Source organism: Ursus arctos, unplaced genomic scaffold (genome assembly GCF_023065955.2).
Source record: "Ursus arctos isolate Adak ecotype North America unplaced genomic scaffold, UrsArc2.0 scaffold_14, whole genome shotgun sequence".
Classification (NCBI taxonomy): Eukaryota; Metazoa; Chordata; class Mammalia; order Carnivora; family Ursidae; genus Ursus; species Ursus arctos.
Window position 1 is genome coordinate 10493690 of NW_026622808.1, and position 26923 is coordinate 10520612.

The 26923-nt window shown below is 54.1% G+C and overlaps 2 protein-coding genes and 1 long non-coding RNA gene across 3 annotated transcripts; 1 reads left to right on the top strand and 2 right to left on the bottom strand.

Moving 5' to 3' along the window:
• Nucleotides 1-823: 823 nt before the first annotated feature.
• LOC123002195 (uncharacterized) lies at nucleotides 824-19337 on the bottom strand. The gene is made up of 4 exons (XR_006411860.3): nucleotides 15334-19337; nucleotides 9285-9366; nucleotides 3037-6355; nucleotides 824-2665 (listed from the first exon to the last, which is right to left on the bottom strand). It is a non-coding gene; the product is annotated as an uncharacterized LOC123002195 (long non-coding RNA).
• On the top strand, nucleotides 19126-21968 carry GP1BA (glycoprotein Ib platelet subunit alpha). The gene is made up of 2 exons (XM_026520725.4): nucleotides 19126-19172; nucleotides 19414-21968. The coding sequence occupies exon 2, from the start codon at nucleotides 19420-19422 to the stop codon at nucleotides 21502-21504; it is 2085 nt and encodes a 694-aa protein (XP_026376510.3). The 5' UTR covers nucleotides 19126-19172; nucleotides 19414-19419; the 3' UTR covers nucleotides 21505-21968.
• Nucleotides 21969-23627: 1659 nt separating this feature from the next.
• Nucleotides 23628-26917, bottom strand: SLC25A11 (solute carrier family 25 member 11). The gene is made up of 8 exons (XM_026520741.3): nucleotides 26203-26917; nucleotides 25441-25593; nucleotides 25142-25348; nucleotides 24873-24963; nucleotides 24691-24781; nucleotides 24511-24610; nucleotides 24379-24430; nucleotides 23628-24240 (listed from the first exon to the last, which is right to left on the bottom strand). The coding sequence occupies exons 1-8, from the start codon at nucleotides 26295-26297 to the stop codon at nucleotides 24085-24087; spliced, it is 945 nt and encodes a 314-aa protein (XP_026376526.1). The 5' UTR covers nucleotides 26298-26917; the 3' UTR covers nucleotides 23628-24084.
• Nucleotides 26918-26923: the final 6 nt, after the last annotated feature.

Sequence of the window (26923 nt, forward strand, 5' to 3'; positions counted from 1 at the left end):
GGCAATGTAGTTTCTGCCGGCAGAGTCTGGCAAAGTCTCCACAAAGACCTGGTAGCAAGACCGGCAGCCGCCGGGGATTACCCGGCAGGAAAGGACCACCTGGCGAAGCAGACCTCGCGCCAATAGGGCCCGCCTCCTCCCACAACCTGTCTCAGGTGGGCCCACCCGCAGCCCCTCCCGGCACCTGCCGCACACGCCCGTTTCTCCTGGCCTCCCTGCTGCCACCTCGTGGCCACACGTGGTAATACCGCCTTCCCGCCCCAGGCACACCTGAACGGATTTTTTTTAACCTTAAAGTCTCCTTGGACCACCCGAATCGATCACCTGAGGTGCTTGCTTAAAATCCCTACTCCTAGGTTCCAACCCCCAAGAACCCTGAGTTAAGAGGATGCCAGGGATGGGGTGCCAGGAATCTGGGTTTTCCTTAAGAAGCTATCCGTGTGGGGCGCCTGGGTGGCACACGGTTAAGCGTCTGCCTTCGGCTCAGGGCGTGATCCCAGCATTATGGAATCGAGCCCCACATCAGGCTCTTCCGCTATGAGCCTGCTTCTTCCTCTCCCACTCCCCCTGCTTGTGTTCCCTCTCTCGCTGGCTGTCTCTATCTCTGTCAAATAAATAAAATCTTAAAAAAAACCAAAAAAAACAAAAGAAGCTATCCGTGTTTGCTCCTGCAGTGGGAGGTTCTGGACTAAGCACTTCCTGCTCCTTTGCCCATCGTGTCTTCACACGAATCTGGGAGGCGGTTACCATTGTCCCAAAAGTATGAAAGAGGACCCTGGTCAGGTCCACGGCCACTCAAGCACATGGGCAGTGAAGCACGAGATTCAGCGATCAGCTTTACTGATCACCTGCACCTGGGTTCCTTTTACGCTTTACAAAACACTTTCATGTCCATCCTTTTGGGGTGTCCTTCCTCTACCTGTGAGGCCCCTCGTCCTCGCCCCCGGGTTACAAGCAAGGACCCCGAAGGCCAGAGGGTCCACACAGCTTGTCCATGTCCCAGGCGTCCTGGAAGCCACTCCCCCCACAGCTAACCCGCTCTTCCAGTCCACACTCTGCCCTGCAGCCCAGCCGAGCGGATCCCTGGGGCCCAGCTCATCTCCGTGCCCGCGGCTGATGGGGGAACTGGCTCCGATCCGTGCTGCGGCCCATTCCGTGGTTCCTGGGTCAGGGCCCGGGCCAAGGGTTCTGGCAAATGCAGGGATTTATCTGACATGAATGGGCCCTCCAAGGTCCCTGCCCTGGCCCAGCCGCTCGGATTCTAGAGCTGAATAAGCCCCGTGGCCTCCAGCAGGAGGCAGCGGCCCTCAGTGACGGCCGCGCGGTCAGAGGGGAGCTGGGGGCACCATGTCGCCGGGCTTCCCTGTGTTACAAGAAACAGCTGCACAGCCCAGGTGTCCTGTTGGCTTCCGCCAGGACTAGACACACGGGACCCGGACCCGCGTCGGAGGCCAAGGCGGCTCCAGGGACCGCCCCTCCCACCTTTCCCACCCCCTCTGGCTCCTGGCCAGCCTGCTTTGCTCTCTCCTGTGTAAGCCCCTCTGCGGTCTGGGTTCGGCTTTCTCGAGGTGGCTGCCCTCTTCGGGGGCAAAGTTTGGTCTTTGTTCCCACTGCCCCTACCCCTGCCCGATGCCCTAAGGCTCCAGCTGCAGGCCAGGAACGAGCCTGGGGTTGGCCTGAGACCGTCCAGGGTGGGCAGAGCTGGGGGCCGGGTGGAGAGCTGAGCCTGTCTTCCCCCAGGTTTGCTCGGGATGACAACTGCCCGAGGTGCCAAGCTTCCTGCTCAGTGCGTGGGGCCAGGCACCTGACTCAGGCTTTGTGTTTCTATCATGAACACCCCACAAAACTGACACTTTTGTTCCTGGGGACGCCTTGGCTTCCAAGCTGGACCCAAAGATCTCTGCCTAAGAGGCAGCGACTCCCTTTGCCGGCTTGGAGCAGTCGCCTCCCCCCCTCCATAGCCCTGCTGGATTCAGAGCCCTGGGTCCCCTCACAGTTCAGATACCCCAAGCTGGTCTGATGAGGCCCCCTCTGCACACAACAGAAAGAGCCCCCCTTCCTCCTGTCAACAGGGGGAGAGGGTTCAGCTGAGCCAGGACGGTGTCTAGCCAACCCTGGTTCCTAGACCGTCCCCCTTGCTAGCACCCACCTTCTCTGATCGCTGAGACCTTGCCGGTTTACCGTGTTCAGGGCACAAAGCCCAGAGCCTCGCACATCAGAGGCGCTCGGAAAACACTGAACAGATAAGTCAGCACAAACGGAGGAACGTCTTCCCAGCGCTGTCCCTTCTTCTCCAACCAGGGGACCCCAAAGGACCTACCAGGTACCTAGCGACGCCCACCCTCTGGCCAGGGTTGATGGGTCCAGAGGAGGACACCGGCTCAAGCCTGGGCCGAGGAATGTCCTTCCCTGACAATGTTGTCCGGCAACAACTCAGGAAGTGGGGTGCGCTCTCCTGGGGGCACAGGACGGCGCTTACACATGGGGGCACAGGGCAGCTGGTCGCCATGCAGGGAGAGACAACGCACTGGGGACACACGCAGATGACAGAGGGCCTTGGGCCTCCCCACCCCGGCCGGGCTGCGCTCACGTCCCCCGCAGGCTGTTGTCCAGCACTTGCCTTGAACGAGGCGCCTCTGCATCCTTCCGATAAATCCCCCGTTGACTTAAAAATAGTAGCATTAAGAAAAGTAACCTAGTATAAAGAAAACAAAATACCCCGTAACACAATACCCAGAAAGATGCGTCTGACAATAAAAAGATCAATGCATGCTGTCCTTTAGATGTAGGGATGGCAAACATGCTCCCCTCTCCCCCCACCACGGGCATGGAGACCCCTCCCCAGGCCGCCTGGCCAGCAGCGCCCTCCATCCGCCCCCATCAGCACCAGCCAGACCGGCCCGGGCAGCAGCTTCCCTGCCGTCCCCAGAGCTTAGCGGGCAGCCTGGCAGATGGCAGATCTTGGATAGAAGTAGAGAATGCATTAAGTCACCGTTCCGCTCTTGCCCAGGTATGAACCATTTGGTCACAGGATACAGCACTCTCCTGCCCTCTAGGACCAAGGAGGGACATTACTGGGAGGGGTTCACAGCCTAGTGGCGTTGAGGCAAAGCGCAAAGGACTCAGGGAGACAGTGGAATGCAGGAAACTAAAAAGGCACAAAGCAGGGGCCTGTGGAGTGGAAAGAGAAGGTCTGAAATAGAAGAGTGAATGAAAGGCCTCGAGGTCAAGCGAAGCCGACCTAAAACCCGAGGCGGGGTGCTGCCCCACCTAACAGGTGCCTTCTGTTAAAATTATAAAGCGTATCTTACATGCAGTATGTACAGAAAACATTTGTACAGTTACAAGATAATAAACACGTGCCCACCACCCAGGCCAAGAAATCGGCTCTTCCTGTCCCCGGAACCCTCTCTGCGACCCTCCCCCATGGGCCCCCCGCCCCCGCCCCTGCTCAGCGGTAACTGTCATCCCGAAACTGCAATTCTGTTTTCCTTCCGGTCATGACAACCTAGCTGTTCCGATGTTTGAACATTTGTAACGGAATAATGTGTCTCTTAAAAAAAAAACAAAAACAAAAAAAACCATAAATAAAAGTAATACATGCTACCACTAGAAACACAGAAAAATCCAGACAGACATAATGAAACTCTAACCTTTCTTGTTGAATCGCTGGGTCGTACACCTGAAACGAATGTGACACTGCGTGCCAAACTAGACCAAAAACCCAAAAATCACATCACTCCTCTTTCTATCCAGCCCCTCTCCCCAAAGGTTAACAGCTTCTGTTAAATATGCATCTTTTTTTTTTCTTTTTTAAGATTTTATTTATTTGAGACAGAGAGAGGGAGGGTGAGCATGAGAGCGAGCAGAGCAGGAGAGAGCAGAGGCAGAGGGAGAAGGAGAAGCAGACTCCCCGCTGAGCAGGAAGCGGATGCGGGCCTCGATCCCAGGACTCTGGGATCATGACCCCAGCCGAGACGCCGCACCGACTGAGCCACCCCGGCGCCCCGGATGTACATCTTTCTAGAGCGAAGTCCGGCATGTGTGTGCGCGTATGAATAGATACAACAGCGAGCAAGCATTTACTTTCTGCAACTTCTCTCCTGGCGAGAGGCGGGGCGCGCCCCGCCCTCACTCTTGCAGCTGCTACCCCGATGATGCTCCGTGGTACGCATGCGCCCCAGGCAGCCGCTCCTGACCCGACGGGTAGACACTGAAGATACGCACCGTTCTGGGCTCTGCTCCGCGGCCTTGAACATATTTATGCATTTCCCTTTGCTCTACTTTTTGCAAATGTATCCAGAGGGCAAATTCCTAGCAGGGAAACGACTGAGACAAGAAGTTCATGCGTTAAAAAAACAAAACCAAAAAAACGCTGGTGCCTTTTGCCCAACTGTTCTCCAGAAACAGCACGTGCCCGCTTCCCGCATTCAGGCCACAGGAGTACGAGAACGCTTGCCCCGCTCGAGCCCTCCCCAGGAGAGAAGAGCTTCAAGCTCGAGAATCTTTGCCAACCCAGCAGGTGAGAGCTGCTGTCTCGTTATTCGGATTTCCCCGTGCTGATGAAGAGGGTCGAGCTGTTTCTGTGCCAGTATAAGAGAATCTGAAGATAAAATAGTACATTAATAGAGAATATAAGCCTTAATCAGATAAATCCCATTGGGACAACTAGAAAACCCATCGTCAAAATAACCACCAGACCCTCAGCTCCCGACCGCCGCTCGGTGGGCCAGAGAATCTGAACATAAAACGAAATCAAGAAAGTCCTACAGTAAAGCCAGCACCAGCGTATTCCTTATCTCAGAGGGAAGAAGGCCTTGCTTCCCTCCCCTGCAGCCCCAAATCAGAGACCATAGAGAGAAAGAAGAACTACAGGATATTTCTGTAGGGTCCAAACCATAAACCCAAGGGCAAGCAAGTGACAAACAGGGAGCCACCGGCTCATCTCCTGTCACTGAAAACCATCCAACACTCACAAGGTGGTGGGGCCTCCCCTCTAACGGCACTGACGAGGAGCAGGGAGAGGCACCTGGGTGGGGGATGGAGAGGGCGGTGGTCCTGGTGTTGGAGGGAACGCAGACCAGAGCAGGAGGGCGGCTAGTTCCTCGGGAGAGAGACGAAAACGGTGAAGACTCATAATAAAAACCTTCAACAGGGAGGAGCAGAAATGAGAGCGACAGAGACAAAGATGGGAGAGGTAGAGAGGAGAGGGAAGGCAGAGGAGGGGCCTCTGGGGTGGCTGACACAGCCAGGGGTCCCCCAGGCCCAGGAGGATGCCTGCACCCTCCCCAGAACGCGACCTCTTTACTCTTGTGGCTACAGGAGAAAACAAAAGTCTTTGGGACTCACAGGGCAGGAGAGGACTCCACTCTGACCGCCCGATTTCAGGTCTCCTGTAACGTCTCCTCTGAGAACAGAGGAAGAAGGCGGGAAGGCAGGTTTCAGCAGCAGCCAAGCATGGACGGTGCATTCCAGGGAACATTCTAGAACGTCGTGGGCTTGGCTCCAGAGAGAGTAGGCTGTCTGCACAGATCCTGCTGATGATTCTGAAAACCCAGGAGTTTGGGGCGCCTGGGTGGCACAGCGGTTAAGCGTCTGCCTTCGGCTCAGGGCGTGATCCCGGAGTTCTAGGATCGAGCCCCACGTCAGGCTCTTCCTCTATGAGCCTGCTTCTTCCTCTCCCACTCCCCCTGTTTGTGTTCCCTCTCTCGCTGGCTGTCTCTCTCTCTCTCTCTGTCGAATAAATAAATAAAAATCTTAAAAAAAAAAAAAAAGAAAAAAAGAAAACCCAGGAGAACATGCTTCAGGGTCCGAGCAGAACCACCGCTACGAACTCCGTCCACAGCGCCAAGACAGGCGGTCCTCACAGAGAAAGGGCGCGAGAAGCCAAGATGCACTCCAGCGAGTCCGGCTCTCTTACCCATCGGGCCGCCTCTGCCGTGAGCACACGGCATCTAAACCACTCCTGTTGGAGCTTCCTTCATATTCCAAAAATATGAAAACAAGACCTCCTGCTTCAGTGAGCCTGGAGGACGACGCTCAGAGCACAGAGCCGGGTGACGTAACGCTCAGAGGCTCTGTGAAAGCATTGCAGCGACGTTTGCTCTCCGACTCGACTCCACGGCTCGGGGTCTGATGGTCTTGTCCGTTTCAGTAAAGGATGACGGCTGTGAAAAATACACAACAGACCCAATCCCTGCTTCCCTTCTGTGTGGGCGTCCTCGCCTTCCCTCCTTACGGTTACGGGCACATGCTTCTAACACACAGGCCATGTTTTTGCGAAGGCTTTTGTTGGTGACAGCTGCCGTGATCTTCCTGCCCGGCTGTATTTTCCTTCCAAAAGTTCCCCTCAGTCCTGTGATGAGATCATGAAAAAGACCCTTCCTTTGATATTCTTTTTAGAAGAGAACTAGTCATCACCAGCGTTTCTCCTGCCAACACTCGACTCCACGTCAGCAATGGCAAAACAGCGGGCATATGGTTGACGTGAAGGATTCACTTCTACTCTGGGGGCACCTGGGGAGCTCCGCCAGTGATGCGTCTGCCTTCGGCTCAGGTCATGATCCCAGGGTCCTGGGGTCTAGTCCCGCATGGGGCTCCCTGCTCAGCAGGGAGCTTCTCCCTCTCCCTCTGCTCCCTTCCGCTCCCCCTGCTCGTGCTCTCTCTCACTCTGTCAAATAAATAAAATCTTAAAAAAAAAAGAGAGAGATTCACTTCTACTCTTTTGAACCAAAGCAACATAAAGGCAGATCCATTCACGCCCGTCAGGACTGATGACAGTATCATGCCTTAGAAAGCTGTCTTCATAGTAAATGAATTATGTAACATGTCACATTTTGATTAAATGTGACCAGTTTTTATGGAAGACATTTATTTTTCTGATCATTTGATCCTTTCTCTTCTTTTTAAGATTTTTTAAATTTATTTTTCTAAAAGATTTTGTTTATTTGAGAAACAGAGAGACAGAGCGAGCAGGAAGGAGGGGCAGAGGGAGAAGCAGACTCCCCACTGAGCAAGGAGCCCGATGCAGGATTCGATTCCAGGACCCTGAGATCATGACCTGAGCCGAAGGCAGATGCTTAACTGACTAAGCCCCCAGGCACCCCTAAGATTTTTTTTAAGAGAGGGAGGGAGAGAAGGGAGAGGGAGAGGGAGAATCTTTTTTTTTTTTTTTAAAGATTTTATTTATTTATTTGACAGAGATAGAGACAGCCAGCGAGAGAGGGAACACAAGCGGTGGGAGTGGGAGAGGAAGAAGCAGGCTCATAGGGGAAGAGCCTGATGTGGGGCTCGATCCCATAACGCCGGGATCATGCCCTGAGCCGAAGGCAGACGCTTAACCGCTGTGCCACCCAGGCGCCCCGAGAGGGAGAATCTTTTTTTTTTTTTTTTTTTTTTTTAAAGATTTTATTTATTCATTCGACAGAGAAAGCCAGCGAGAGAGGGAACACAAGCAGGGGGAGTGGGAGAGGAAGAAGCAGGCCCACAGCGGAAGAGCCTGACGTGGGACTCGATCCCGCAACGCCGGGATCACGCCCTGAGCCGAAGGCAGACGATCAACCGCTGTGCCACCCAGGCGCCCCTCGAGAGGGAGAATCTTAAGCAGGCTTCACACCCAGCGTGGAGCCTGATGTGGGGCTTGATCTCATGACCCTGAGATCATGACCTGAGCCAAAATCAAGAGCTGGAAGCTTAACTGACTAAGCCAACCACGCACACCCTAAAGATTGTATTTTTAAGGAATCGCTACCCCCGATGTGGGCTCGAACTCATGACCACGAGATCAAGGGTCACACGCTCCACCAACCGAGCCAGCCAGGCGCCCCCTTGTTTGATCCTTTCTGTCTAATAGCATGTAAAACTGATTTTTAAAGGGGAGGTACAAAGTTAAATTGATTTTCTACCTGTGGTCTAAAAGCAGAGAAAAGAGATTCCTGTGTTTGTGAGTTTTTCAGCCTCATCATGGGGAGAGGCTTTGTTGGACCAGAATCTAAAACAGGAAGTTCTCTTCGGTTTATCCCAAGGCTGGGTTTTTTAATTCATTTTATTCATTCGTTACTAAAAATAAGCGCCAGTTTATACGTAAAAGGCGGCGGGGGGCATCAGTAAAAGTAGAGAGAGGCGGTTACAAAGCTCAGCTAGTGATGTCCGCATAACAAAAGATTCCCCCCCCATGCCCCGGTGGTTTTACAGGTGATTTCTACTGAACGTTCAAGAAACAGATCATCTGATTGCCCACAAGCTCTTCCCCAAAGTAGAAAAAGAAGGCAAACCGACTCATTTTAGGAAGTTCCGACTTCGGCGAAGGACACAAGAAAATGAAAACACAGGCCTCATTCACTTATGAACATAAATGTGAAAATCCTACATACAAAACAGTCCAAAAGGTTGACTGAGAAAGAAACCATCCGACCTGATTAAGTGCATCACGCCCCACAAATGCAGAAGTGACGTGCATTCTTTCCTCCCAAAGGAACCCCATCTTGTTGAGAGTGGCCGCCCACGCCCAGCCCCGAGGGGTGGGTTGCAGTGAGTCACAGAACCCCATCTTCTTCACCGGGCACTCAGAATACAACCCTCTCTTACAGCCAGAAGCACCGTGATCCGCTTCTGACCAATGTCACTAGAAGTCTGCCAGGGTGGGGGCTGCCAGCAAAGTCTGTCCTTTGCTGGTAAAAGGAGAGTCACCTAAGATAAAGCGGTTTTTCGCGTCTGCTCCTGCTCTTTCCCTTCCACCACCGGATTCATGCCTTTGAGGTGACAGCCATGTTGCCACCATGAGGTAACTGGGCTGAGGACAGAAGGCCAGTGTGCCAGAGATGGCCCATTAGAAGGGTGGGCTCCTTCCTACTGAATGGCACCATCAGGCTGCTGGACCAACCTGTGAGGGCTGATCTCTCTGACGGTTGAGAAGTTAATGGCCATCGGGCGACCCCTGGCTGGCTCAGTCAGCAGAGCGTGCGACTCTTGATCTTGGGGTCGTGAGTTTGAGCCCCATGTTGAGTGTAGTGATTACTTAAATAAATAAACTTTAAAAAAAAAGTTAACGCCCTTAGTTTTTAAGAAAGCCTTGCTGATATTCTGTGAGTCACAGCTGAGACCATTTCTACCAATTCAAATGGTTTAACATCAGAAAACGTTCCCATGTTAATTGTGCTAGTGGACTCCCGGAGAACGATCCCGCGCATGTAGGAATTAGAAGTAGGAAAACACACAGAGTGTAGAACACGATGTCAACTTTGAAAACTTCAAAAAACAACATCCTGAACTTGAAAAAGACTTACGTGTCATGATGCGCTCCCTGCAAAGACGGGGATAGGACAGGACTGTCATCACCGCAGCACTGGTGGGGTCCTGGCCAATGCACTAGGATAAGAAAATGAAAAAAGCAGTAAGACAGGAAAGGAAAAGAGAATTATGTGACGGTATAATTACGTACGAGGAAAATCTAGCAGAGACAATAAGCAAACCACTGGAACCAACAGCAGAGTCAGGGGCTTCACCGGATGCAAGAAACACTTACAAATGGCAGTCGCTCTCCTTGGCACTGGCAATAATCAGCTCGAAGCAATAGAACAGAAACGATCACAACACTAACAGAATCTATGAAGTATTCAGAACTAAACTTCATTTATTTTTTTTTAAAGATTCATGAATTCATTTGAGAGAGAGGAGGAGAGAGAGAGAGAGCACGAGCAGGGGGAGGGGCAGAGGGAGAGAATCCCAAGCAGACTCCAAGCCGAGCGTAGAGCCCGATGTCGGGCTTGATCTCACGACCCTGAGATCATGATCTGAGCCGAAACCAAGGGTTGGACATCCAACTGACTGAGCCACCCAGGTGCCCGAGAACTAGAATTTACTAAGGGTGCTCTCCACGTTTATGTGAAACCTTTATGGGAAAAAAAAAAAGTGAAACAGTTAAAGGACATAAAAATCAGTGTAAACAGGGAGATAAATTCTTGGTTTGGATGCACTGCCTCAACATTAGAAAGATGACAGTTCTCCCCCAAATAAACTGTAAGTTAAATTCTTAGGAACTTGAGGAGGAACTTATTCTAAAATGTTTATGACAGTATAGAGGTACCTGGCTGGCTCAGTCGGTAGAGTGTGTGACTCTTGATCTTGGGGTTGTGAGTTCAAGCCCCATGTTGGGTGTAGAGATTCTTCAAATAAATATATATATTTTTAAAGATAAAATGTTTATGACAGTATAAAGGTCCATCTGGGGCGCCTGGGTGGCTCAGTCGTTAAGCGTCTGCCTTCAGCTCAGGGTCTGATCCCAGGACCCTGGGATCGAGCCCGCATCGGTCTCCCTGCTCCGCGGGGAGCCTGCTTCTTCCTCTCCCACTCCCCCTGCTTGTGTTCCCTCTCTCGCTGGGTGTCTCTCTCTCTCTCTCTGTCAAATAAATAAATAAAGTCTTTAAAAAAAAAAAAGGTCCATGAATCGCCACATCAGTTTTGAAAAAGAAGAGGGGAAGGAATCACCCTGCCAGATATTAAAACATACCACAGAAGTTATAACAAATAAGCAACAACAAACAAATATATAAAATACAGAAGGACACAGCTGACATTGCTTAGTTGCTGACAAACTATGGGAAGCGATAAGAGCAGAGGAGCCGCCCGTGTGCACACAGAAGGGTGGTTACGGGCGAACAGTGGGGTGACATCAAGAAGGACAGGTTAGATCAGCAGACAAGGTAAGCAGTTGCCTCCCTCTGTGGAGAAAAAAAGAAGGAAAGCTGCATTCCTACGTCACACCACATGCAAAAGTAAACTCCAGGGGGATTAAAGACTTTAAAACAACGGTAAAACTATAAGGCTAAAGAGGAGAAGGTGGGAGAGTATTTTTCTGACCTTGAGGTGGGATTTTCTGAAACAAGATACCAATACCACAAACCATAAAAGGACACATTGACGGCCTGAATACATTACAATTAGGAATTTCTGCAACAAAGGACATCACAAGGCACTTTTATTCAAGCACCAGACATCGGAGCAGGGAGCGAGCTGTCCACGGAGCGTGGGGGACCCAGCGCTGCTGAGCGAGGGAACAGAGGGGTGCGTTCCCCGGGAGTGCTGTCTTTCAGCAGGAGTGCAGGTAGGGTTTTGGCGGGATCCTTGGTAAGGCTATGATAGGAAGATACTAACGGAAGCATATAAACGTCAGGCAGGAGACAGAGAGAGGAGCCAAAGGAGACGTCTTACTGGAAGGGGTCATCCTCTTCCAGGGCACGCAACAGTGTCTACCCCTTTAGAGCACGCGCGGTGCTTCTGGCCCGGAAGTTTGCCAGCTGGAGGAGGAGACGGTTGGCGGTTCACACAAAGCATGACAATAGCTTGGGCAGGGCTGTAGGAATTTACAACACAGTAACGAACCCAGCCTGGAGAGCTCAAAGACCAGTTTCCCTCCTGGAATTCCAGCTCCACCACCGTCCCACCGAGGGGCCCATCCTTAGAGCCCAAGAGACCCCCGGAGATGGTCCAGTTAGTGGCTTTGGTGAGCAAACACTGGCTGGAAACCGTCCATTCCACCTGATGACACTCGGGGTCAGTTCTGTAAAACCTCACTTCCAATTCTAATGTTTTGTTTTAGCTGGGTTCTTCCGGTTACAAGGAAAAAGAATACATATAAACCACCTAAAAAGGGTTTTTCAAGATTTCCGGCAATAATCGAATCACGCAAGGGTCATCAATGGCTGCTACACCTTATAGGCCTAGTTTAATTGGGAACAGGATATTTTGCATAGCGTCAAAATATCTCCCCACAAAAGGGCTTCTTAGAGACAAAAGGAAAAACGGGACCTTGACCGTGGGAAAGCACGGTGGATTCCACCTTCACCACGTATCAAAGGCAACATCGCCAGAAACAGGTCAAAGAGATATAAAGTGTTTCCTGATACGATTGCCCCCAGAAAGCCACATCACATCTGTCATAGTCACGCCAGAAACCCCCCCCCCCAAATCCAAGCACGAGAAACATCAGACAGACAGAGGGAAATTCTACACAATCGAGGGACATTCGATGTAATTACTGGACTGTGGCTTTCAAAAATGTCAAAGTCCAAAGAATAAAGACAGTTTACGGAACTATAGGAAATAAAAGAGCTGTAGTCCTGGGGTGGGGGGCTCCTGCGCTGGAGTGGGGGAGGGGGGCAGCTCTAAAGGACATTTTTTGGACAATCGGCAAAATGGGAACATGAACTGTAGATTGGATAATATCATTGCATCGGTACTGAATTTCCTGAAATTAACAAGCACACTGCAGTTATGTAAGAAAATGTCTTTGTTTTTAGGAAACACACATGGAAATGTTAGTGACAAAGGGACACGATGTCTCCACGTTCGTCTCAGTTCAGGAAAAAACACTTGAGAAAGAGTGATAAAGCAAAATGAGACAAAATGTTCACAAATGGTGAGTCTGGCCCAAGCTGATACATAAAACTAACCCTCACGTGGTATGTTTATTGCCAACCGTGGGAAATTGAGAAGTTTTCAGGAAAAAGGTAGCCAGCGCCACCGGGGAGATTTCTGTTTCTGGGAAGATGGAGTAGATGCGCTTTTCCCTGTTTGGCCCATTACGTCCAACTAAACTCTGGAACATTCGATATAAACACAAGAGGTGAAGGAGTCAGCAACCTGGATACAGGCTCAGACAAAATAATAATAATAATAATAATAATAATAATAATGAGGAGGAGGAGGGGAAGGAGGAAGAGAAGAAGAAGAAAGAAGGAGGAAGAAGAGGAGGAGGGGGAAAAGGGAGGAGGAGGAGGAGGAGGAGGAGAGGAAGAGGAAGAAGAAGAAGATAAAGGCCCAACAAAAGCCTGCTCTCTCTAGCCAAAGCACCAGGCAAGGAATAGCCTAATGAGGCAGAACTCGGAAAATCACTGGGATGCCTGGGTAGCGCAGTCATTAAGCGTCTGCCTTTGGCTCAGGGCGTGATCCTGGCATTCCGGGATCGAGTCCCACATCGGCTCCTCCGCTGGGAGCCTGCTTCTTCCTCTCCCACTCCCCTGCTGTGTTCCCTCTCTTGCTGGCTGTCTCTCTGTCACATAAATAAATAAAATCTTAAAAAAAAAAAAAAAGAACTCAGAAAATCACCACTCTATTCCAGGCAAATACCACAAAGTGTGGCCACACCCACACCTACAAAGGCCAAAGGGTGAGCCTAGAGTTCTGCCCTCCCCAGGCTCATCATGAGATGCCCCAACATCCCTGCCAGGGTGGGGAGCTCTCTGGGAAGGCCAAGCAGGGGGGCAGGGACTTTACCAAAGCTGGCCGGTAGCCACGGGGGAGCCTGGATTTCCATCCCAGGCAGTGGCCAGGCACCCCTTCCCTTCCCCGCTGCAGGGCCTCAGGGGAGGCCAGGTGGGTTAGGGCGGTCACTCACTTTCCTCACTTAGGAGGCTGCAGGGACCGCGCGGGGAGCTGAGACCCCCACCCTCACCCCAGCTGATGTCAACAGAAGGGGGGGCTTGAACTTCTAATTCCGCCTGGTGGCACCTTTTCTTGCCAGAGCAGTGTCAGAAAAAGCCAGCTAGAACAGAAGATTTTAGGCCCAGACTCTCAAAAAACCATACAAAAATGGCCACGTTTCCATTAAAAAAAAAAAGTCATTCCTCATACCAGGAACTGCAAAGACCTCGAAATGAATGACAAAGACAACCAATAGCTGCCAACACCGAGGACGGAGGTGTGAGGATTCTCTGGGAAGTATTTCAAAGCAGGCACGATATAAATGCTTTAACGAGACGTTATGGACACGCTTGAAACCGATGCAGACCTGACTTCAGCAACGGCACGGAAGATCTAAAGACGACCCAGAGGAAGACTGTAGCACTGAAAGGCGGGACGGCTGAAATTAAAGCTCAGGGAGTGGGCCCCACAGCACAATGGAGGGAACAGAGAAAAGAATCAGTGAGCTGGAAGATACAACTATAGAAACTACCCTTTCCAAACAACAGAGAGAAAACAGACTTCAAAAAAGTTGGGGGGGGGCGCGTGGGTGGCTCAGTCGGTGCAGCCTCTGACTCTTGATTTCAACGCAGGTCAGGATCTCAGGGTCCTGGGGTTCCTGGGTAGCTCAGTTGGTTGGGCATCTGGCTCCGGCTCACGTCATGATCCCGGGGTCCTGGGATCAAGTCCTGCATGGGGCTCCCTGCTCAGCAGGGAGCCTGCTTCTCCCTCTGCCTCTGCCCCACCCCTGTTTGTGCTCTCACTCTCTCTCTCAAATGAATAAATAAAAAATCTTAAAAAAAAAAAAAAAAAAGGATCTCAGGGTCCTGGGATCAAGCCCTGGGTTGGGCGTCCATGCTCAGCAGGGAGTCTGCTTGTCCCTCTAACTTCTGCCCCTCCCCCTCTCATTTGTGCTCTCTCTCTGTTTCTAAAATAAATAATCTTTAAAAAAAAAAAAAAGTCTCGGGAAGCTCCGGGACTCTAATAAAACATCTACCATGTTGAGCAGGGAGCCCGATGTGGGGATCGATCCCAGGACATGGAGATCATGACATGAACCAAAGGCAGACACTTAACCATCTGAGCCACCCAGGTGCCCCAAGAGACTATCCAAAGTTGTAAAGAAACATAAACAGACATGCAAGAAGCCAAGTAAATCCCAAATAGGAAAACCCAAAGAATGACACAAAGAGAGGTGCCTGGGTGGCTCAGTCAGTGGAGTGTCTGCCTCTTGATTTTGGCTTGGGTCTTGATCTCAGGGTCGTGGGATCGAGCCCCATGTCAGGCTCCAAACTCAGTGCGGAGTTTGTTATGACCCACTTACTTTGTTTCTGTCCCTGGACCACTTTCACTCGGACCACCGGATACCCTGACCAGCTTATATCAGGCTAGTTGCTTGGGCCCCATGACTGGCTGAGGTCCGCTTATGCAGCTGGAATAGAATCATTCCCACAAGAACCCTAAGGACTGAGTCGGAGTAATTTTTCAAGAGAAAAGAAAGAAGGGGCGCCTGGGTGGCACAGCGGTTGGGCGTCTGCCTTCGGCTCAGGGCGTGATCCCGGCGTTATGGGATCGAGCCCCACATCGGGCTCCTCTGCTAGGAGCCTGCTTCTTCCTCTCCCACTCCCCCTGCTTGTGTTCCCTCTCTCACTGGCTGTCTCTACCTCTGTCAAATAAATAAAATCTTTAAAAAAAAGAGAGAGAGAGAAAAGAAAGAAAAGTTGAGTGGATCTTGAGCAGACGTCCAACAAATGTCTCCCACACAAACTCTTTAAAAATGAACCACAGATAGAGCACTGAGTCGGATTCTTTGGATGAGATCAACTCTGCCTAACTTAATGCAACAGAGACTTGTTGGAAAGATGCAGGGCTCACCGGGTACAAGTCAACATGACAATCCAGGACTGCTCCAGAATCAGGTAGCAATGGGACCTTTGTAGGAGGAACCACTCTACACTTTTCCTGAGCACTTTCTTGAAATGAATGCTGTCCAGTTCTATTTTCTCTTTTCTTGTCACCACAGTCACCATTTGAAAACCTAGGACAGGGAGAACAGTTGTCCGTGATAAGGTTACATCCTGGAGCTAAACTCAGGTGGTGACAGGAAGTACCCGGTGGAAGGAGCTTCCAAAGACGTTGGGGTTTCCAAAGTGAGAGGGCAGCGTGCCTACTTCCATACTCTTATCAAGTCTGTACTCATCTGAGGAGATGAGATCTCCCAAAAGGAAACTGGGGTCCTCTTACCTAAGAGGCATGAATGCTGCATTAAAAAATTATACATATTTCCCTTGGGTATTACATGATAAAACATGTTAAGTGGTACAAAGCAGTATTCGGATGAAAAGTATGAATTAAGTGGATTTACTTGAAAAGCAAGAAAGATGGAAAATAAATGAACTAAAAATTTCAACTCAAGAAGGTAGGAAGAGAACAGGAAAATAAGCTCAAAGTATGAAGAATTATTAAAGGTGGAAGCAGACATTCATCATCCAAGAGGGGAAAAAAAGCAATTGACTAGTAAAACTAATAAATCTGGTTCTTTGGGGCACCTGGGTGGCTTAGTCGGTTGAGCGTCTGCCTTCGGCTCAGGTCATGATCTCAGTGTCCTGGGATCAAGACCCGCATCGGGCTCCTTGTTCAGCGGGGAGTCTGCTTCTCCCTCTCCCTTTGCCTACTGCTCCCCCTGCTGTGCTCTCTCACTATCTCTATCAAATAAATAAAATCTTTTTTAACAAATCTGGTTGTTTGACTAGCCCAATAAAATAGACTCATCTTTGGCAAGTCCAGTGAGGAAAAAAAGAGGGAATGGGGAGAAAGAGAGAAAAGACAAGGGGTCATAACTCTCAAATGGAGATTTTAACAAATGATAAAAGTTTAAGTGTTCAAACCTGCAATACTAAATTTGAATAGCCACATGAAAGATATTTTATGAGAAACTATCAATTATCAAAATTGACTCAGGAAATCTCAACAGACCAAAAATTATAGAAATTGGAAAGGTATTCCAGAAGCTATTCCCCAAATGGCATCAAGTCCAGATGGTTTTATAGGTGAATTTCACCAACCCCGAATTCAACGGAAAACCCCTACGATCTCTAACTTTTTCAGAGAATATAAAATTATCCAACTTAATTTCTAAAGCCAGCATAACTCTGGTAAAAAACAAACCAAACAAACAGAAAAAGACAAAGCCCCTCAAAAGAAACCTATGAGCCACTTCTATTTTCTAACTTAGATGTAAGAGCTCTAAGTAAAATATGAGCAAACCAACCTAGAATTATATTAAAAGAATAATTCATAATAGCCAAGTAGTGTTAATCCCCAGCCTTCAAAGATGTGAAATTAGAAAAAAAAAATTCAGAACTTTAACATGTGAAGAAAATGAAACACAGCATTTCAGTAGGTCCCAAAGCAGATGAACCCCTTTTCTGTGTCTGCAGAAGCCTTCAATTTAGGAATGTTTGGAGAAGCGGAATCGGCCTCCTATTACAGAGGCTGAAACCGCCAGACTTGCTTTCCCAGACTTCCTGACAGCTGGGTCACAGGCATTTGACTAAGCCGACCGACACCCAGACTTTGAATCGAGCTGGTACCGCAAAGGAGGAGGGGTGGTCCAGGAGGCTGTCTCTGTGCAGGGAGGTTATGTGAACATGGAGGCTCCAGCTCAGTGACTGGTCTTGGAGCAGGAGTCGAGTTTTGCTCACCAGACTGGTTCTGCAGCCTGGTTCTGTTCCGGGCTACACAGTTCCAAGTCTGGTTCTCTGGCCCTTACTGGGAAGTCTGGGAAGTGGCCAATGAACGTTTAACAAATTCCTATTCATCCTCGCCAAGGACATTTTCTGTTGCTTACAACGAAAAACCCCAATACATCAACAATCAATAGCTCCAGGGGCTCCACTCCACCTCACAGCCTCTCTCTCTCTCTCTCTCTCTCTCTCTGCAACTTCTCACCACACTTCCTGATGCTTGAGTCCTCATTTTCTCCATGTTCTCAAGTACTTTTTGCAGTGGGCAAATTACATAAATGTCAAAGCTACGGATTAACTGCATTCGGCTCACGTGTCCCCAGTGGTGAAGGGAGCAGACGTGGTTGCACGACGTCTCTTCTGGGGGAGAGTGGGTGGGACATTTAATCATGAGAGGGGGTGGTGGACCCACAGACATGGTGGCCGTCTCTGAAATCGGCACCTCACTTGGTCTTGGGAAGTTCTGTTTTGTTTTGAAGTCATCTCTACACCCAACATGGGGCTTGCACTCATGACCCCAAGATCAAGAGTCACACGCTCCACCCACTGAACCAGCCAGGCCGCCCAAGTCTTGGGAGGACGTAAAAGGCTTTCCAGAGAAGACATTCAGGGCTGGGGCTTTCCAGATACGTAAGGGTTGGGCAGAAGAGGGTAAGAGGTGAGAACACAGTCCAAGCATAAGAAAGAAAGAAAATTATCTTCTAGAGTGAAAGGTGGGAGTGTAAGAGATGGGGCTGGACAGGTAGGCAAGGGTCAGATCACATAGGACCCTGTAGGTCATGTCAGGGGGGCAGGGAGGCCAGGGAGGCCGTTCTTGAAGACTACTCCATGGGGGATGGGGAGAAAGAGGGTCAGGGTGTCAGGAGATCAGGTGGGAGGCTGTTCCAGTGAAGCCGTAGTGAAGAGCTGGTGTCCTGAATTGGAAATGGTGGGGATAGAGAGAAGTGGGTTTCGGAGAGATTAGGAGGTAAAATCAGCAGGACTTGGTGACAGGTTGGATGGGGATGAAGGAGGGAAGGAGTTAAGGATGACTAGCAGGGATTGTTTGTATCGACTGAATGGCCGAATGGGCGGATGATGGTACCATGCACTGGGCTGAACGACACAGGAGGGTTAGCTATGTGGAGAGAGGTGAGCTTAGCTTTGAACATATTGTTTTAATGTTTACAGGTCATCCAAGGAATCCAAAAGGCAGTAGGACCTAGATGCTTGGGTCTCTGGAGCGGGGTCTGGGTCAGAGTAAAGTTGAGTCACTGGGGTGGGTGTATGGTTGTTGAAAGCAAGGGAATGAATGAGGGTAACATCGGTGTTTGTGCAGTGCAAGAAAGGGAGAGGGCCAGAGACCAAACTCTGGGGGAAGGCTGACTTCCCATGAAGGCCGGAGGAAGAGGAATCTACAAAGACTGAGAAAGGTCAGCCAGAGAAGAGGAAAATGAGTGGCATGAGTCCCAAGGTAGGAGAGGCCGCGGGTATGCAGGCTGCAGAAAACAAGTAAGATCATAATGAAGTGTCCAGTGGGTATAGAGGGCTGGGGGACACTGGTGACCTTGGCCACAACAGAGCCAGTGGGTTGGAGGGAACCATGCTAGAGAGGGGGAAAGGCAGAAGGCGGTAAGGGTTAAAATTGGCAACTGGGAAGGGGAAGTGAGTGGCAGCTGGAGAGGTTTAGAATCCGGGGACAGTGGTGGTTGGAGGAGTCCACTCCCAATCCGCCCTGTGGAGATGGAGAGTGGGAGAAGGGAGCCACAAGGAGGGCTGGGGACAGCTGTGGAAGGAGGTGATAAGGGCCTGTGTCCGGGAGGGACACTGTTCCCAGGTCACAGGAGGGAGTCGCTATCAGGCTGGCATTTCCTCCCCATCCCCATCGCCTTCCTGCCCCTGCTCAGCCCTCCCTGGAGCTGGAAGAGAGCAGGACAGAGTCACACCCTGCAACAGACGCTGTGCCCTCGGAGGTTCTTCTGCCTGCCCGTAAGCTGGACTTGGGGCTGGGGGACGGGGCTGCTGAGGGATGGATAAGAACCAAGGACATGGGGCTAGCGGTTTTGGCTTCGGGGGGCAAGGGTGGGAGAGGGCAGTGGGGAGGACAGGAGTAGGGGGGCTGAGTTTCTGGAGGGATCCCCAAGGCTGCAGCAGGAACTAGAGTCTGGAGGAATAATGGCCAGTGCCCACGAGGTGCCCACTCCCCTGCCCGTGTCCCCCTGACCCCCAGGTCCCCATGCCTCTCCTCCTGTTGCTGCTCCTGCTGCCGCGCCCTTCGCACCCCCAGTTGGTCTGTGAGGTCTCCCAGGTGACCAGCCAGGTGGAAGTGAACTGTGACAACAGGGGGCTGAAGGCGCTGCCTCCAGGTCTGCCGGAAGACACGGCCATCCTGCACCTGGGCGAGAACCCCCTGGGCACCTTCTCCACAGCGTCCGTGGGCTCTCTGGCTCAGCTCGCACAGCTTCACCTGCGACAAAGCCAGCTGACCAGCCTGCAGATCGCGGGCTCGCTGCCCCGGCTGGAGACCCTGGACCTCTCCTACAATAAGCTGAAGAGCCTGCCCGCGCTGGGCCGGGCACTGCCAGCCCTCACCACCCTGGACGTCTCCTACAACGAGCTGACCTCGCTGTCTCCTGGCGCCCTCGATGGCCTGAGCGGCCTGCACGAGCTCTACCTGCGAGGCAACAAGCTCAAGACTCTGCCCCCGGGGCTCCTGGCGCCGGTGCCCCAGCTGAGGAAGCTCAACCTGGCCGACAACAAGTTGAACGAGCTGCCCCAGGGGCTCCTGGATGGGGTGGGCGAACTCGACACCCTCTACCTCCAAGGAAACTGGCTGCGCACCGTTCCGAAGGGCTTCTTTGGGGACCACCTCCTGCCTTTCGCTTTTCTCCACAACAACCCCTGGTCCTGCGACTGCGAGATCCTCTATTTCACTCGCTGGCTGCAGGACAACGAGAATAATGTCTACTTATGGAAGGAGGGCGTAGACGTCAAGGCCATGACTCCCAACGTGGACAGCGTGCGATGCGTCAACGTGGCCAACACACCCGTCCACACCTACCAAGGGAAGGGCTGCCCCAGTCTTGGGGATGGGGATGACCTAGACTACGACGACTACGGAGAGGAAGAGGTGGGAAAGGTAACGGCCACGAGGGCCGTGGCCAGGTTCTCCACCAACACCAGAGCCCACACAACCCACTGGGCCCCACTCCACTCAGCAGCCACTGCTTCTCTGGACCAGACGCCCCGTCTGTCTCCCACCCTAGAGTCCACTGAGACACAGAGCACATTCCCAACTGCCCCAGAGCCCAGCACACCCATGCCCCACCCCCCGCCCTCCACCACGATCCCGACCACCCCAAAGCCCCCCATGCCCTCCACCACAACCCCGACCACATCAGAGCTCCCCATGCCCACCGCCAGCCTGGAACCCACGACACCCCCCACCACCCCAGAGCCCACCACGACTCCCAGTACAACCCCCACCACTCCAGAGCCCACCACGACCCCCAGTACACCCCCCACCACCCCAGAGCCCACCACGACCCCCAGTACACCCCCCACCACCCCAGAGCCCACCACGACCCCCAGTACAACCCCCACCACCCCAGAGCCCACCACGACCCCCAGTACGACCCCCACCACCCCAGAGCCCACCACGACCCCCAATACGACCCCCACCACCCCAGAGTCCACCACGACCCCCAGTATGCCCCCCACCACGACCCTCACCACCCCGGAGCCCACCACAACTCCAACCACCCCCACCACCCCGGAGTCCACCACGACCCCAATCCTCTCTGAACTGACCACATTCTTCAAGATGCCAGAATCAACCTCACTCCCTGCTATCTTGGAATACCCAGCCCCCACCTCACCTGCCCACCTCCCAAAGGCCCACGAGGTGGTTCAAGGGAATTTGGAGAGCTCCAGAAATGACCCCTTGCTCAACCCTGACTTCTGCTGTCTCCTCCCTCTGGGCTTCTATATTTTGGGTCTCCTCTGGCTTCTGTTTGCCTCTGTGGTCCTCATCTCGCTGCTGGCCTGGACCCGGCACGCGGAGCCACAGGCCCCCGCCACAGCCACGCACACCACGCACCTGGAGCTGCAGAGGGGAAAGCAAGTGACCATGCCCCGGGCCTGGCTGCTCTTCCTTCAAGGGTCACTCCCCACTTTCCGCTCTAGCCTCTTCCTGTGGGTGCGGGCCAATGGCCGTGTGGGGCCTCTGCGGGCAGGACGGCGGCCCTCAGCCCTGAGTCTGGGTCGGGGTCAGGACCTGCTGGGAACAGTGGGCATTAGGTACTCTGGCCACAGCCTCTGAGGGTGGGTGGTTTGGGGACCTGCAGAGGCTGTGATGGGCTTTCCTACTGGGATCTAGCTGGGGGGGAGGGGTGGGCAAGGAGCACAGGGTCCGGGGAGACTTAGCTACTTTTCCTTTATCAGAAGCCTCCTCTTCGGACCACATGAACCACCTCCTCGAAGGAGCAGGGGTGGAGAAGAGCGGGGTGGGCCCTAGAACAAAGCTCCCTATGCTGCAGGAGAGGGTCGCAAACCACTAGGTTGTTACCATCACCTTGGGGGAAGTTTGGAAACAGCAAAGGGAACAGAGCAGGAATCTCACACGCGTGTACCGGAGGGAACTGGGAAAGCGCTGTATCGAGATGTGAGCCCTGATAGTCCCTGGGGAGCAGAAACATGGTGGTTTTCTTTTCTTTTCCTCTGTTGGACATTTCTAGTTGTACACCCTTGCATATTATTTGTGGAATAAAAAAAATAACTTCAAAACACCGGAGTTTCCTTTAGAGGCGAAGTGTCCGGGGCACCTGTCATTCGCACGTCCGAAGCCCCACCTGCCCCCACCAGAGTTGGATCAGTCGCCCACAAAAGTTCAGCAGTCTGCACCCCCTGCCTGGGGTGCCCCCTCTCCTCCTGGGGGGCCGACCACCAGGCCACCTCAAGCATTACCTCCAGCTCAAAACCTCTAAGTCTCCCTGGAGTGGCCACTGCCGAGGCGCACCTGCCCCCAGCCGACTAGGAGCCAAGGTGGGCACCTGCCCGCACCTGCGGCCTCCCGACCTGCCCAGCGGCCAGGTGGGTGTGGGCCTGGCGGCTTGGGCCACTGTGATGGGTTTTACTGATGACCAAGCCGTCTCACTCAAGTGTCCTGCTCGCACGCTAGAACCCACTTCTCACCAGCTCCCCTAGATTCCGCCGTTTCCCCTCACCACGCCAGGCACGCTGTCTCCCCTGTGCCGTCTCCAGCCCAAACCAAGGCCTGGGGCCCAGAGAATGCGGTGGAAGCTGAACCTTCCTGGCTCGAGAACCCCCCTTCTCCAGATGACGCAAGCCTGAAAAGCTGACCGCTCCTCTCCTGCTTGAGGTCTCCCCTGGAGAGAGGACAAATCTGGAGCTTGGCCGTCAGGGGCCTGTGCCCACTCACCCGGCTGACTTCTTATGACAGGTGCTCCATGACCCATGCTCCCGCTATTGCAAGCTTCGAGATCACCTGCCTCACCCCACCTCCGCCCTGCCCCACCCCGGGGTTTCCCCTCTGAGGCTTTGCTCTCCGTCGGGCAGGTGCCACCAGCACGGCTCTCCCTCCAGGCTGGGCCGGGTGCCTCGCATTACCCTGCAGCGGCCCATTGCTCCTCTCTGCCCCCACCTGCCCCTGAGCCATCTTCCCCTCTGCACTTGGAACCTCGTAAGGATAACGCCCAGGCTCCCGGTGTCTCAGAGCAGCCACTGTGACCCAGGCCAGCAAGCGCCCGGAGTAAGAGGAGGGGCAGAGGTGGGAGGGCCCAGCTGGGGCGCCGAGCTGCCGAACTCCTCCTCTCCCCCTCTCCTCGTCTTGAGGAGGCTCTGCCAAGGGGACAGTTCCCACCTGCCGCCTGCCTGTCCCCTGGCCAGGCTCAGACGACTTCGGGCCTCACACTGCCCAGCCCTCCTTCCAGTTGACCTTCCTGTGCCCTTTGACACCCCGGGAGATTTTTGGGCTCCTTGAGGCAGGGCCTGGGAAGCACACATCACTCTCCACAGGGTGGGGCTCCGATCAAGTCTCTGGCCAATGCCCCCCCACCGCCCAGTCTTCTCAAGCCTCCCGGCTCAGGGCACCTGCCCCCACAGCTCAGCCTTCCCGTCCCCTGCCCAAGCCACCAGGGCACGGAGGCATTTCCTGGGGATCAGGTGAGATCACCCGTGCCTCCGACGTTCTTGGGCGAGTGGCTGGGAAGCAACACGCAGGGCCTGAGTTCTGGTTCTCCTTACCTGTTGGCTGCTGCTGCTGTCGCTGCACCAAGACAGACCGACATAGCACCTGCATGAAACGGGCAAGTGCCTTTTCTTAAATACCTTTTCTTTAGAACTCCAGTTCCTGGTCTCCTGGGACTTCCATCTCTCTGTCCAGCTTCCTCCCCTCCCGCCCCCACAACTACCCAGATCTGGGGGTGGTGTCATCATTCCAATTTATTGATCACGTCCCAAGTGAGGTGGAGGGAGGGTCACATCCTCCCGCTGCAGACCTTTTGGCCATCCTGACGGCTGCTGCCATCTCCGGTCCCCTCAGCCCTGCCTTGGTTTGCCCGAGAAGGGGGATCTTCCACTGCCCTACGTGCCGTGCAACTAACACCCAAGAGGAGGCCGGAAATCTTCAGGCAGTTTCCCAGCTCTCCCCGCGGGCACAGCCAGGGGCAGAGAGGTCGTGAGGTCAGGACAAGTAGGGCAAGGTGGCGCAGGGGTAGGACAGACCAGAGTCCTTTACCGCAGAGGAGGGAACCACACTGTGGAGGGAAAATAAATAGACGGGCGCAGGGCAGCAGAGTCCAGGCCCCCAGGGGCGCACTGACTGTGGGAGCAGCGGGTAAGTGGGAGCCCTGGCACCCCGGCCCCGGGCCCCTCGCCTGCCTCAGCCACTGAGGAAGAGACGCTTGTAGGCCTTGTTCATCTGCTCCAAGAAGATGAAGGTGAGGACGGTGTGGGGGCCCAGGCGGGCGTAGTACGGCGTGAAGCCCTTCCAGAGGCTGAAGAAGCCCTCATAGCGCACGACCTTCACCAGCACGTCCTACACGGGCGGGCAGGGCGTGGGCGCTAGAACCTGGCTTCCCGGGCCGTGTCCGTCTCCCCCACGACCCTCTCCGCCCTCCCAGAGCATCCCATCCTCCAGCCCGAGCCCGCCCGAGCCCCCAGCCCGCTTCCTCACCAGCCCGTTCTTGTACTCCGGCTTTCCGTCAATCATCCGCATGTTCTGGATCCTGCACGAGAGGAGGCAGGGGCATGAGAGGCACAAAGCAGGCCCTGCCGTCCGTGTCCGGGCACCGGCCAGCACACTCACCGGGTCTTGGCGATGTCCACGGGCATGGAGGCGGCAGTGGTGACCAAGCCGCTGATCATGCTGGCGCAGAAGTGGCACAGGATGTTGTCGGAGAAGTAGCCTGGGGGCGAAGCAGCGGCGGCAGTCAGCGCGGAGCCAGCCGAGCCAGGCCAGGCCCCAGCGCCCTGCTCCGGGGCTCACCTGAGTCCAGTAAGAACTGCTTGGACTGGGAGTAGGAGGCAAGCTGGGCGGCGTTGACCACAACGGCGCGAGCCATGGTAGGGATGCAGCCCTGCGGGGGCAGGGATGGGGGGGTTGTGGTGTCAGAGACGGCCAAGACCTGCCCCTTTACTCCCCCCAAAATCTCCAGCCCCTTCACTCACCCTCCACAGCGTGGGGACCCCCTCCTCCCGGGTGATTCGAATCAGGGCATTAAACACGTTTTTGTAGCCACGGCGCTGGTCAGGGGGAAGCCTGGTGGGAAGGTGGGGAGAGGCCAAGTTCAGGATAGACCACCCTGCCCCACAGGAGCAAAGAAAGGGGGGCCAGAACACGGACGTTAATGCTCTGCTCCAGACCAGGAATAAGAGTTAGTCCTTTGATTGTAGATCCCAGGGAATGGAGCTGGGGCAGACTCAGGCCTGGAACTCACCGGCCGTCAGCGGTCATGCGGATAAGAGCCACCTCAGCTGGTGTTCCCACAAAGGCACCAGTCGCACCTGCAGTCATGCCAATCAGGGCCTTCAGCAGAAAGCCAGGGGGTGTACCATCAGCCCCCGTCAGGCGCTCAAACAGCACCGTGTAGATGCCAAGGCGGGTAGTGGTGTAGGTGGCCTGGCGCAGCAGGCCAGCCGACAGCCTGGGGAGCGAAGGGGTCAGTGCATCAGGCCAGGGTCTGGAGCCGCAAGCCCTTCCCCTACCCCCCCACCCTGTATCCCGTGGCTCCAGTACCCAGTGTAAATGCCCCTCAGCCCTTCTGCCCTCAGGATGCTGGTGAGGGCATGGAAGCTGGTTTTATACTCTCGTGTCTTGGCTCCTTCCCCACTCAGCTGCATCCGGTTCTTCACCAGATCGAGCGGCTGCACGAACACTGTAGCTCCCATCCTGGAAGAAGACAGAAGCAGAGTCCAGGGCCAGGTGTCTCTTGATTACCTACCAGTGCTCTCTGGAACCTGGCAACGAGGGGTCACAAAGTGCCAGGCCTGCCACGTGATGAACTAAGTGTTCAGGAGGCTAGTGGCTGTGAGTGTAAGTCTCCGCCTGTGCCAAGCGCCAAGGGTCTGAAAAGTCCAGTGGTCTGCAACGAAAGCGCTCCACGCAGCTCTGAGGGGGTCAAGCAGAGATCTGGAACTGCCTGCAGTCCAGCCCAGGGAGAGGAGGTGGGCATTCATGACCTGGGGCTTCACCTAGCCCGACAGGAGCCATGCAGGGACCTGGAACCCCACATGACCCCAGAGAGCCAAGCAATAGGCTGGGAAATTCAAGTGGTCCGGTGGGGTCTTGTAAGGAGCCTGCACGCAGCCCAACAGAGACCCCGCAATGGGTGAACAGGTCCCGGCGGCCCATGAGAACCTCGGCAATATGCCTGGAACCGCGGTGACCCCGTGCCGGCTCGGTTCCCTGCCACCGACCCGGAGATGAACCGGGCCCGGTTCCTTGCACCGTCCCTTCCTCCCTTCCTCCTCCCTTCCCAACCCTGGGGCCTGAGCTTACCCGGCCAGGCCCCCGAACAGGAACTTGACGGACTTAGGGGACGTGCGGGGCTTCGCGTCCATCCCGCCGGCCCCGGGACTCGCCGTGGCCGCCATCGCCGCTCAGTGGCTCTCGGCTTCGGGTCCTGTGCGCGCGCGGCCCCACTCGCGCCCAAGGTGACACCGCGCGCGCAACAGGGCCGAGGGCGCGCGCGCGCGCCCCTCCGGCTCTTGGGTCCAGCCCCAGCTGGAAGCCGGCGCAGGCGCGCGGCGCAAAGGCGGCCGGGAGGAAGGCGGGGCCGGAGGCGGGGCTTCGAGGAGAGGTGCAGGAAGGGGTGTGGCTGGTTTAGGAAGCCATAGCTTAGACGCACTTTTCGCCGAAATGGACTCGCGGGAAAATAAAGAGGGTGTCAGGAGATCTCGCGAGACAGAGTGAGCTAGGGAAGCCAGAGTCGGGGCGGGGGGCAGGGGGGAGCGGTTCTCTCGCGATAGACGCAGCAAGCGTTCGGCTGGTGGGAGGGAAAGTGTGGGGAGGATTCTCGCGAGACCTGAAGATACGGCAGCCGCGGCGGCGGCCAGAGAGGGTGGAGAGGTTTGTAAATCGGGCAGCTCCGAGATCCGGGGCATGACAGGGGAACGACTAGATCGTCTTCTGGGGCTTCGGCGCTCGCTGCATCTGCAAAGGCACTTCCTCCGCCCCTAACCTTTTTTTAACGGGCCTTTTAGGACCGGAAGTCCTTCCT

What these genes read in the sequence shown, in the direction of transcription:
- GP1BA (XM_026520725.4), top strand. Translation starts at nt 19,420, where the DNA reads ATGCCTCTCCTCCTGTTGCTGCTCCTGCTGCCGCGCCCTTCGCACCCC.
- SLC25A11 (XM_026520741.3), bottom strand. Translation starts at nt 26,297, where the DNA reads ATGGCGGCCACGGCGAGTCCCGGGGCCGGCGGGATGGACGCGAAGCCC. An exon ending in GTGGACATCGCCAAGACCCG is followed by an intron (nt 24,431 to 24,510) that starts GTGAGTGTGCTG and finishes CCTCTCGTGCAG; the next exon opens with GATCCAGAACATGCGGATGA. An exon ending in CGGAGTACAAGAACGGGCTG is followed by an intron (nt 24,241 to 24,378) that starts GTGAGGAAGCGG and finishes CCGCCCGTGTAG; the next exon opens with GACGTGCTGGTGAAGGTCGT.